Raw genomic sequence first — 12,891 nt, 5'->3', positions numbered from 1 at the left:
TTCATAACAAGTCAGACCGGTTGGTTGGCTAATTTACATGGCACGGCCTTCCAAGCAGCGTTGCCAGATCTGCGTGACAAAACTAGCCCTACTCTACTATAACCCTACTTACGATATATCTGAAATATACCTGTTACTTGCTATACATTACATACAATTTCGTATTTAAAATAACTGTATAATTTATCACAACTTCAGTCTGATTCACATACATCTACTTTGAGGACGAATTGGCAACCCTGTTGCCAAGTTTTCTGCAGAGAATTTAAATGCAAAAGCGCCATCTAGTGTTTGCTTGGCGCTAATTACACAACGATTCCTCGCGTGTTTACATTTCATGATTTTGAACGTGTATTTGTAAATGAGGCGGAATTTAAACGAGGCAATAAAACAAATTGCATACTTACATTAGAATAAAAATTCTTATAGGCTATAATTTCAATGTTATTGTGAGGCCAAAGAAAAAACAGGATTACACAAGAACATGATTTTTATTAGATTTTAAAGAGACTACGCATAACAAAGGTCAATTTACACATTTAAGATGTGGGAAACAAAACAGCACCAGAATGCATCATACAATCACAGTAAGTCTTTTGACAGGTTTCAGAATCATGTCCTCTATGCCAGCTTTTGAAAAAAATCTTCAATTTGGAGTAATAGAAAAAAGACCACTGGTTGAAATAACCTTTCAAGAAAGTTCTGTGAACATTCATCTACTGTAAAATATATAATTGTTGCAGCTTTGGGGTCAGTAGGGACAGACATGAAAATGTATGACAGCAACAGGAGGCATCTTACATCATTAAGTCATATTACATCATTAGGGAATTAATGTTGTTCAACATTTGCTTGTCGACAGGGTCAAACAAAAGTGTTGGAAGTAAAACAAAAACGAGAAGCCTTTAATGTCAGAAAATGCCATGTCAAAACCAAAATGCAACTAGAATTAAAAAAAAATCACATAAATAAATGAATTTAATATTTCATAATTTAGGAGTGACAAGTTAAATATTACAACCTGTGCCATCATAAATTATTTTGTAGAATTGATATGGAAAGAAATTTATATATTTATATATTTATATCTATATATGAGATTTACGAAATATAAATCACCACTCAATTCGGGTCCTTTGCCATTACTTCTGAAGAAGTAGTTTCTCTACATTCGATGTTTAACAGCAGGTCACATTCAAGTATTTTTTTTTATAAAATACATCCAAAGTAAACAATATCACATCAGATGTTTGGTTATTAAATCTGCAGGCTCGTTTTGGTAAAACCCTCATTTTTAGTTCGCTATTTGATTAAACAAATAATGAAATAACCATCTCATACACATCTCCTCGAAGTGTATGAAATCTAATTAGTGAAAGTCATTAAAACCCATCGTTTTTAAGAACACAACTTTTTGAAGGATGCAAACACATTCACACCAACAACAGCTCAAGGCAAACAACGACAGGCAAAACAAATTGTCCCTTTAGATATCACAAGAGTCTTCCACAGCTCGGATCATAATTGTCCCCCAAGAGAAAGCAAAAGCTTCAATTACAGAGATCCAGTAAAAAGAAAGAACGCTGCAGTGGAGAGACTTGTCTATTGGGAGGCAACAGCGATCCTCTGGGACAGCAGAAGGTTTAAAGTTTGAATTTGGATCACACAGTGTAGTCCAACTCTGCGTTCAGCTTGGTGTACATTTCATAGATGGCGTCAATTGTAGCCGTGAAGTTTACTAAGAACAGCCGTACTTTATCCAAGCATTCTTCATCCTTAACCTCTCGTCCTTTAGACAGCGCTTTGATAAAATCTGATTTGTACGGAGCAGCATACAGTGCTGCCTAAAAATGAAAAACAGTACATCAAAAGTTTTTTAACCATTTACATTTCTCATTACAGAAACATTTCATTAAAATACAGGTTATTTCCATGACGTCCTTTGTTACTTTTGTTATCAAGCTTACTTGGAAGAGCTTCTGAACAAACCAGCCATGATATTTCTTCAAGGCAATCTCATAGGCCTTGGTGACATTGACTCTGATGAGATTAGGATTGTTTTCATCCTTTTCTCCATCCACTAGGCTTTGCAGAAGAACCTGGATAAAGCGTAACCCCCTACCAGAATAGAGAACACCTTGACATGTATGCATTTTGCAGAAAATCATCATATGCAACTTACAATGCTTTTTAGATATACATTTTTGCGTGTGTGTCTTTCTGGTGAATTGACACGGCAATGATTACGTTGCAAGTGACATGAAAATTCTCACACACGCCTCATTTCTTTCCAACTCCTATGACTTTCTTTCACCCGTGGAACACAAAAGGAGCAATTAAGCAAAATCCTTCATTTCCATACAGCAAAAATGAAAAAGCACCACAAAAGTAGTTCATTATGGAGCTGCTCGGTAGCTTTGTGTGAGAATAGATGGAAATAACAGAACGTTTTGGAATCCAAGAGTTCTCAAATGGCATTTTTGTATTCATGTAAATTAAAAATATTTAAACTGGCAAATGCAACAAATGCCATTTGCCTTTCTGTCATTTTTGGAGCTCAAGAATTTGTCACATTGTTTTGTATACAAACATGAATAATAAAATCGCCACAACCAAAGATTAAAAGAAATAAAAATACTTTTAAACATTTTAATATTTTTAGAGCTTTTGTGTACTTACTTTCATATTTTTGTTTTCAACTTTTATATGTTGATATGTTTTTTTTGGTCGAGCACCCTTTACAAGTTGGTGTGTGTGCTTTTGTTATTGCTTTGTATAGAAAACACCACTGGGGACATTCTACTCCTTTTGTGTTCAGTGGAAGAAAGAAAGAATGAGTTTGAGAATGAGTAAAGGATAACAGTCTTTGTGCAGAGCAAAAGAACCCCATGTGATGTTTTATCATACAACTTATACAATACCTGTTCAGCAAAATAAAGCAGTATACGTTTTCAGGTCCAAACTTGCCTTTTCAGCCACATGAGGGCAAGTGTTGCTCCAACTTTTGGCCATTCGGCTCCATGCATGTCTTTTTCTGCTTCCAAAATGTTTTGCAGGGTTTTAAATCTGCCGGGATTAGTGTCATACACGGCCTTGATTTTCTGTAAGAAACACAAGATAGGTAAGGGGAGTTTAGGTTGTAAAGGTTGTGAAGGTTGTGAAGGTTACGTAGTGCAAAGCTTATCCACCTTCGATGTCTGTAAAACTTACAGTTATGTTACCCGCAATATCGGCCTTGATGGGAGAAAAAACTGTAGAACCAAGGCAATCTATGAAGAGATCAGGAGAAATGGTAAATAAGATTGCACACAACCGAACCTCCCTTTAAACACACAAGCAATTTGTATGTATGAAATGAAATCATTCATTAGTACAGACTGTATTATAGCATGAAGTTTAAGCAGATTATGTCTTGCAGCACCCACTCTTTCACAGGAGCTGTGAAGTAATCTTTTTACATACAAGAATCGTTCAAAGAATGTTCCAGATAGGCGATAAATGAACCGTATTTTCAGTTCAATTCTCAAGAACTCAAAGTGAACTCTGACATTACCGCCTAAAAAAAACCCTGAATAATTAACCATGCTTAGAGAGCATGACAGATTTCTGAAAGCACCCATGCGGTTCATTAAAATTTCAGTACCTCCCATTATCACATTGAGACCAAATGTATTGCGGGTCTGATAATGAAATAAGCACTTTTGGAAATGGAAACATTGAACCTGTGATGTTTCCATTACTGACAGGGGTTACTCCACAGTATACTGTATTCTTTGACTTGTAGACAATTTTACAAAATTGTTTATTGTGCATTGGTTTCGGGAGCTAATAACATTTACATTTATGAATTTGGCAGACTCTTTTATCCAGAGCGAGTTATATTGCATTATACTATACACTTGTTTCGAAGTATGTGCAATCCCTGGGATCGTACCCTACCCATGACCTTGGCATTTAAGTTATAACGCTATGCTATAACCACTGAGCTATAGGAATGCTGTAACCAGAGATAATTGAACGCATACATTACCTACAAATACCCTCAAATTTACACCTCTTTGGTAATTTACCAAATAATTTACAGTGTACTTGAGGTAAAGGTATACATTATGTGTACTTCCTGGACTCCGGAGTTGCTAGTGCAATGCTTTTTTCAGTTAACAGACCCAGGAAACAGCATCTCTGGTTACAGTGGATTCCACATGAGCTCCTAAAACATTGCTCAAACATTGCTTTTTCACAAAGAAGAAGAACACAAACATTCCCTCTGTACACATATATAACAATGACAGCCCTCTCTCCTGCTCGTTCTGGTGTTTGTACGCCACACAGAGCTTTTCTTGATAAGTGTGAACTCTAAACAAGGGCAGGGAAACCTAACTGTCTTTCCATGAGAGTCAGAGACATCGGCAACAAGCCATTTTCTAAATCACACGATGACATCACAGTACACTATGACAGATATTTGTCCAATCACTGCCTGCCACTAATCAAGCAAGGTTATTCTACTGAGATGAAACGCTTACATCTTTCATTCACAGACAGGTTTAACTGGGCTGAGTTTCTTGTCAAATAATTTTCTATGATTCACTATTAAGTTCTGCTTTTTTTGACCATGGCCAGAAAGGATCCTTTTAGAAACCGCTATAAAAGAAGATTGAGAGCTAATCTGAAACCCTCATGCTTGGTCAATTTATTTCAACAGAATTTTTTCATATACACAATAGCAAACGAGGCTTCGAACAAAGATGTTCAGATGTTCCGTCCCGCCACTGAATGGACGAAGGCAACTTAACACCATGCTAATCAATTTCCTCAACTTCTGAAATCGAGGGCAACTGATTAAATTATGCATGCAAGGTCCGCTTTGTGAAAAGAAATTTGATCTAAAAAAAAACGATTAGTCCTCAGAGAAGACAACAGCTACTAGTTGACAGCAAGGCTTTGTCAGACTTTGCTATTGTCTTCTGCACAGCCCTGAAGAGGTTGATCAGGATTGGAATAAATCTCACGACTGATCAAGGAGCTGGAAAATCCCTGAAAGTCAGATGACATCTTGCTTGTGAATTTGCAATGCTGATTTACATAGTGGAATTATATTCCTTTATAAATGCATAATGAAATGATCAGTATCTGCATATGGTAACTTTTGCCTATTCTGACTAATTTCTGAATAAGCCTAATACATTCAACATTTAACAAAAGCTTGTTTTTGCGACATGATGGTTTAAAATAACTTGTCACATCTAACTCATTTTAATTGTTGTCAAAAGGTCTTCAAAGGACAGTTACTGAGAGATTGGGGCGAGATCTAACGTTAGACAAGAAACATCGGAACTGAAAGTGTTGCTTAAATAAATTTAAACAGATTTTCAAATGGAACTTTGCAAAAACTTTGCAACAGAGATCGTTTAAAAACCAAGCCCCTCACATGAGCACCTAGTTCATGATCAAATCAGAGCTCTCAAACTATGAGACATGACGGAAGGACCTACCGAAGAAAGGCGGAAGATGAGACACCGCCTCAAGAAACGGCCGGGTTTCCACTTGTTTGTCGGCCGGAAGTTGCCGGAACTGGTGCTCCATTAGAAGAGCCATGGTTGCCTAAAATGTGCCAAAATGTCCTTTTTGTCTACAACATAGGACGAGGACAACACGGCAGAAGTTAAGGCAGAACCCGGAACTACCGCCGGACAGACGAGCGCTTACTAGTGCCAGTTGTATTATCGGCACTTAACAGATAGACTGCCTCCTAACCCCGCCCCTTTATTCAAACATATGAAGACGTGTAACAGGTGGGTGCGGGAAACCCAATCATATCAATAGGGGCGGAGCGGAGGCTTTTACGAATAATAGTTTTTATTATATAATAATAAATAATAATAAATAGAGTTTATTATATTTTTCCCTTTTGACAAAAACAAGACAAATTTGAAAAGTTTTTCATTCGTTTATTCACAGTTACGTGTATTGTTGACTATCAGTGATGGAACGAATGGAAAAACAATCTCTAGATGTTGCTTCACGTAGCTTTAGTTAAGGTTCAGAAGTGATAAATAATCTAGGCGTTTTCCCAGTAAAGAATCGGGCAGCAACGCAAACGGCTTAATTTGACATGGTATTGTGGACTGTATAAATTGTTTACAATATAATGAAAACAAGAGCGGCTCGGGTTCGAATCTCTGCTGAAAGTTCAGGGGCCTCGTGTCGTTAATAATTAAAACGTCCTCTGCCCTGTACTGACATTAGAGGTTTAAGCGGGGAGTCTTTCTGACGACAATTAGACAAGATTATCTGGTCACGATTAAACATTCACAGGCAATGTTTAATTTATCTATCAGCAGGTTTAACCCTGAATGACCCACAGATGTCATTGCCTCTTTATTAATACTAAAACCAGATTCCCTCACCTATGTCACACCTCAAATGAAAGATTATTTAATAATCGAAAGTAGGGTGGTGTATGCCGTCACCTGCACTGCTGGTCTTGATCAGAATATCCCTAAACTCAGTAAATATGTGTAAATATTATTGAAAGTTCAGTATCAATGTAATATGATTGGTACTTTACTTGAATATTTTTCAGTTGCCATTAAAATGGGGAGGCAAATATTTTTTCTATGGCATGTCGTTGACATGTGAATTGTATGCAATGGATACTATTTGATAATTGTCATTGTTATGTAAATAAATGACTCAAACATTTTATTCTTTAGATCACGTAAAAGGTGATCGTTCCTGCACTTCATTAACGTTTATTCAGGTTCGATTAATTTAGTCTTATATTGCTAAGAAACTTAAAAACGGAATATTTTATGGATATTTAAATATCAGTTATGGATGAGTAATACACATGCTTTAGATAGGTAATAGAGGTGATGGTAAACGTCACCTTTCAACTCTGTCACCCTCAAATGCAGAAATGTCTTTGCGTTTGTACCTCACCGCTCGCCGTAGGTAACCAGGAAGCAAGTGTCGCTGTAACCAAGAGAACGCTTCGCTTTTTACCCTTCCGTTAGTGTTTTGTTGTTAAAGCCCGCTGTTGTTAACGGCCTTTCTTACAGAAAATACAGTTCTCGATTTCACATTTCTTATTTAAACTAGAAACGTGCTGCAAGATACACGTGCGAGTGTGGTTAGGTAACAAGCTAAAGTATTAACACGTGAGTTTTACACGCATGCATAACCTGTACGATTATTGTTGACACTTTGAGCGCTTAAGCTTATATATTATTTTCCAAAGCATATCATAATCATTAATATAAATTGTATAATGGTTGCATTTAGGTTACCTGCAATGTAAAAGATTGTGAGTCAATAAAGGTCAGGATAGAAATAAAGCTTCAGAACTAAACTGTCTCTGCAGACAGTCAGATCGATGGCTTTACCGACGCTTTCGGCCCGCTGGCCGGGTCGGGTGGGAGCTCTGGAGAGGCAGCTGGTGCGGCAGCGCGAGCAGGAGGCTCGATGGAGGCAGCAGTGGGAGCTGCACTCTCAGTACTTCAGAGAGCAGGAGGTCCGCAGCAGCAAACAAGCACACTGGAGCTCAAGACACTCCTTCCAGCGCAGGTACAAACGATAATGATTCATTATAGACAATCTGGACATCACCCTACTGTAAGAAGTATGTAACAGAAAAATAACTTTTACCATTTGGTGAGTTCAGTCAATTTGTAAATGTGTGATTTCCTATTGTAATTTGTTGCCCATAAAAATTTCCAGTATATATCAAACAAGGCATCAAATTTAAGACCTATATAACTTAACAGGAACTAAGGAAAAGAGAAAATAAAAAATAGAGAATCCAAAATTATAATTCAAAGCTGTCATTTTAATAACTCCTTGGCATCTGCTTTTCTTTGGTCTTTTAGTATGTCAGCGTTTCAAAGAGAGCGGGTGAAAGAGGAGAAGCAGCGGAAGCTGCAGGAGCGCCGGGAGCGTCTGATGACAATGCTTCAGGAGGAGAGAGATCAACTAGAGGCCGAGCTTAAAAATGTTCTCCCAGACAGAGCCACACATACCAGAGAGTTAGTAGAAAAAACAGATGCCCTCCGGTCTGCAAGAGAAGAGAGACGGAAAAATGTATGTAAATCTGTAACTTCAGATCATTTTGATTATGGGTTTAATAATGTCTGATCTGAAATGTCGAAGAATTTTCTTTCTTCCAGCTGGCACAGGAGCTGCTAAGAGAGCACTGGAAGCAAAACAACTCTGAATTGCAGAAGGTCAGCCATTTATGAGTAATGCACTGTATAACGAAAGGAAATAAGAAATTGACCTCAGCTGAAAATGTTAATATATCCCTTACGAAAATGAACCATGTTTTTTTTGTGGTACAAGTGTAGTAACCATGTTTTTTTGGTGCATTGATTACTTTTTTTACTACGGTAACCATCGTATACTTTGGTTTTTGCAAAAGACATGGTTTTCAAAACCATGGTTATTTTGTGATAACCATTGTTTTACTACAGTAATCATGTTTTTTTGGTTTTAACTGTAGTAAAACCAGGGTATATTTTCGAGAGGGATGTAGTATAAAAAAGAGCCAATCTGGTCCCTTGGTCACTTGTTGCAAACATATGAAAACAACATGATACAATCTATGTATGACTATTCTGTGCAAAATTATATTTATATTTATTGTCTGTCATGTTCATGTAAAAAGTGTTTTTAACGTGGGAAAAATTATATTTATATTTCCACTTTCAGACGTACACTCACCTAAAGGATTATTAGGAACACCTGTTCAATTTCTCATTAAAGTAATTATGGTGGTGGTGTAATGGGGTGAGGGATGTTTTCTTGGCACACTTTAGGCCCCTTAGTGCCAATTGGGCATCGTTTAAATGCCACGGCCTACCTGAGCATTGTTTCTGACCATGTCCATCCCTTTATGACCACCATGTACTGATGGCTACTTCCAGCAGGATAATGCACCATGTCACAAAGCTCGAATCATTTCAAATTGGTTTCTTGAACATGACAATGAGTTCACTGTACTAAAAAGGCCCCCACAGTCACCAGATCTCAACCCAATAGAGCATCTTTGGGATGTGGTGGAACGGGAGCTTCATGCATCCCACAAATCTCCATCAACTGCAAGATGCTATCCTATCAATATGGGCCAACATTTCTAAAGAATGCTTTCAGCACCTTGTTGAATCAATGCCACGTAGAATTAAGGCAGTTCTGAAGGCGAAAGGGGGTCAAACACAGTATTAGTATGGTGTTCCTAATAATCCTTTAGGTGAGTGTATATCCGCCATATATCTGTGATTCATAGTACATATTCATATGATAACCACTTTCACCATTAAAAACCAAATGTACCTTTACAGCTCAAATAACACATATTATAAAGTGAAAATTTAAGTAAAATTTTAAATGATTATTCTTAAAGAAAAATATACTTCTCAAAAAAATTCATTTTCTATCAAATATTTACAATATTTTTTTATTGTAAGTTTCTGATTGAGTTGAACTTGAATGTAGAACGTTCATTTAAGACACATTCCAGGTTTGTGGGGAATTATTGATCATGAAGTAAACGTGACTGTAAGTTAATAGGGCTTGTGATGTGTTTCTTCCGTGACTGATCTGTAACTCTGAGCTCAGGGTTTGGTTTCAAACACGTGCAGTGTTGTTTAATCAGACATCTCATGTTTGTGCCCACAGGTTGAGTCACAGCTGCACAAAGATCATGTTGTGAGCCAGTGGCAAGCCCAACAGCAGGAGAAAAAACAGGTAAGAAGAGTGTTAAATGCCAGCGCTGCCATGCATGAATGGTGACCAGCTGAGCATCATACAACATTAACATCTTGAGGTTTACTGTATAATATTAATATACCATATTACAATATAATATAAATAAATGTAGACAATTATCTCATTTAGCTGAACATCTTGATTCAATTATGTTGCTTTAGATAAAAGTGTCTCCCAAATGCATTCATGTAAATGCAAAGATTTTAAATACACTGTAACTGTGTGCTCCTTCTTTCAGGCTGAGGAGAGAGCTCAGGAGGAGAAACGGCGTGTGGAGAACGAGTATGAGAGAGCCAGACAGGAGGCTTTGGAAAGAATGAAAAAAGAAGAGGAAAAGAGAAAGCAGGAGGAGATAATGCGTGCTGAAGACCTCCGTAAACAGATGGAGGAGCTCAAATTACAGGAACAAGAAGTGAGTCATTATTGTCTTTTATTGGGAGAACACATCTTAGAATAGAAACTTGCATTATAGTCATCCTGTGTTACAAGATGGATTTGTCACATGTGGTTTGTGTTTTTTCATTTACAATCTTTTATTTCTGTGACTTCATTTTATTTAAATATTATTATTTCCATTCAGTCTGAGTTCCTTTAATATTATTATTTTTGGTAACGACAAATATTATTGTAAGTCAAATGACATCAAACTGGTGATTTCCAGTGAAACTATAAATTACATGTCAACTTATAAATAATGATCATAAGCTTAAAGTTTAAACATAGATTTGAATCTACTTGCTCAAAAGCTGATTCTTGTTCTTTTATAACCAATTCAAACTATGGATTGGAGCTTTACATGGAAGAATAGATCCACACAAATGTTTAAATACCGTTAAAGGGACAGTTCTCCAAAAAATTAAACAATACTGCCATCATGATCTCACCCTCAAAATGTTCTAAACCATTACAAATTTCTTTGTTTTGCGGAACACAAAGGAAGATATTTGGAAAAATGTCAGTAACCAAACAGATCTCATCCCCCATTTACTGCCATAGTAGGGAAAATAAATACTATTGGAGTCAATGGGGAAAGAAATATGTTTGGCTACTGGCATACTTCAAAATATCTTTCTTTGTGTTCAACAGAACAAAGGCATTCGTACAGGTTTGGATCTATCTGAGGGTAAGTAAATCATGACAGAATTTTTATTAATTTGAACTTTCCCTTTACATTAAAAAAATATTTTATTTAAGGAATATTTGTGAACCACTATTTATTTATGAGAAAAGAATACATTTATACTGTGAGTTTGCATGAATAAAAAATAATTCAAAGGCCCAGAGGCAATTATTCCGCTTATATTATGCTTGTTTCAGGCTGAGCGTCTAAAGCAGGAACAGGAGGCACTTTTGTCTCGGTGCTGGGAGCTTGAGAAGCTCGAAGATGAGAGGAGGAGGATGGAGGAAACCAGGAGGAAAACAGAGTTTGGGTAAAAACTATTTGGCATATTTTACTCTTTGTTCCTCCTGGACTTCTGGGATTAGACTAACTGCACTGTTTTTCACATTCAAAGGCATTTCTTAACTCGGCAGTACCGCGCACAGCTGAAAAGAAGAGCACAGCAGGTGCAGGAGGAGCTGGTAGGTTACAGCGAACACTATTTGACCCCTTTTTAGAATGCTAAACATTGACAGCTTGACTGCAATATCTTGATCGACCACCAGGAGGCAGACCGTAAGATACTGGCAGCTCTGGTGGAAGGAGAGCTGGAGGAGCAGAAGCTGGAGAAAGCCAGGAGAGAGAGAGCTGTTGCTGACGCTGCATGGATGAAGAGAGTCATTGAGGAGCAGCTTCAATTGGAGAAGGAGAGGGAGGCGGAGTTTGATATTTTATATCGGTGAGTAGTGTCAGGATGTTTGTTAAGAACTTCCAGACGATCCTAATGTGATTTTACTTGTACTATAAGATAAAAGTATGTTTGTGTGCTGCCCATCAGAGAGGAGGCTCAGCGTGTTTGGGAGAAGAGAGAGGCAGAGTGGGAGAAAGAGAAGAGAGCCAGAGAGAGACTCATGCGGGAGGTGAGACATGTGTTTGAGGATAATGTCAGCACATGATGGCTCATTTTTGGCTCATTTTTTGTTCAATGATTGGTAGGTCCTGGCTGGACGTCAGCAGCAGTTGGAGGAACAGATGCACGAGAATAGGCTGGCGAGGGAGGAGTCTCTTAGGAGGAGAGAGGAGCTCATCCAACAGCTGGACCAGGAGAGACTCACCCAACGCCAGGAGAAAGAGGTGCAGGAGGGAGCCCGTACTGCACGAATGCAGGAGATTAATGCACAGGTGTGTAATGTGACACTGAACAGAAGCGTATACGTTTGAAGGTGAGCATAAGCGTTAAAGGGATGCTTTCAATCAACAGGTGGAGAAAAGGTGCAAGGAACAGTGGGAGGAGCAACGGAGACGTGAGGAAGAAGAAGAGCAGGAGAGGGAGGGGCTTAAGCAGCAGGAGGAGGAGCTTCATCTTGAGACTGAGAGATTGATTCGACAGGGTTACCGGGAGAGAGTGAGTTCAAGATTAAAGTGATCATGAAGATGGCTTTATTTGAATATAAATATATACATATATAATAAGCATATTACAATGAGATAATTGATTTTTGTTCTTATTATGACAGATTCACAGCAGACCCCGGTCAGCATGGACATGAGAGCAATTTACACAGGAATCTTCGTGCCACATTTTTTTAGGATAAGAAAATAGGAACATGTTTTGGAATCAGTCAGGAATACCCTTGTGTCCATGATGAACTTGCAAAGTTCGGTCTTATATTAAAGTTGGTTTAGAGCTAGAGCTTTAGAAAGCTTCCCCTTCAGAAATAATATTTATATGACCCATGCATTTTTATCATCTTTAATAAATTGTTCTTATTTTAAAAAATTTTGCACTGGTGCTGAAGTTTCACGAATTGTAGGTTTGTTTTTATGTATTTTGTTTAGATGAATTACAATGTGTTTTAATAAAGAAAAGATACTATTACGGTCTACTGCATTCTTATGCAATATATTACTCCAATAATAAAATACAAAACATAAAAACTGATAAAAACATAATATACTCTAAGCAGAAATATGATGCTATGTGGTCAGTTTATCATGCGGCTCAGTTTCTGATATAAACAAAAAGC

General features: G+C 37.5%; 2 protein-coding genes across 2 annotated transcripts; one reads left to right on the top strand and one right to left on the bottom strand.

Moving 5' to 3' along the window:
* Positions 1-472: 472 nt before the first annotated feature.
* Positions 473-5,740, bottom strand: gltpa (glycolipid transfer protein a). Its single transcript, XM_056746022.1, has 5 exons — positions 5,496-5,740; positions 3,211-3,269; positions 2,968-3,101; positions 1,968-2,118; positions 473-1,844 (listed from the first exon to the last, which is right to left on the bottom strand). Exons 1-5 carry the CDS (start codon positions 5,596-5,598, stop codon positions 1,662-1,664), a joined length of 630 nt encoding a protein of 209 aa, XP_056602000.1. The 5' UTR covers positions 5,599-5,740; the 3' UTR covers positions 473-1,661.
* Positions 5,741-6,931: 1,191 nt separating this feature from the next.
* tchp (trichoplein, keratin filament binding) lies at positions 6,932-12,740 on the top strand. Its single transcript, XM_056745075.1, has 13 exons — positions 6,932-7,163; positions 7,367-7,569; positions 7,872-8,082; positions 8,169-8,225; positions 9,676-9,744; positions 10,004-10,177; positions 11,083-11,195; positions 11,280-11,346; positions 11,431-11,603; positions 11,703-11,784; positions 11,861-12,046; positions 12,126-12,269; positions 12,382-12,740. Exons 2-13 carry the CDS (start codon positions 7,379-7,381, stop codon positions 12,412-12,414), a joined length of 1,500 nt encoding a protein of 499 aa, XP_056601053.1. The 5' UTR covers positions 6,932-7,163; positions 7,367-7,378; the 3' UTR covers positions 12,415-12,740.
* Positions 12,741-12,891: the final 151 nt, after the last annotated feature.

This window comes from Triplophysa dalaica, chromosome 4, assembly GCF_015846415.1.
Source record: "Triplophysa dalaica isolate WHDGS20190420 chromosome 4, ASM1584641v1, whole genome shotgun sequence".
NCBI lineage: Eukaryota > Metazoa > Chordata > Actinopteri > Cypriniformes > Nemacheilidae > Triplophysa > Triplophysa dalaica.
Note: the sequence above shows the minus strand (reverse complement) of the source record. Positions and strands in the feature narration are given on the sequence as shown.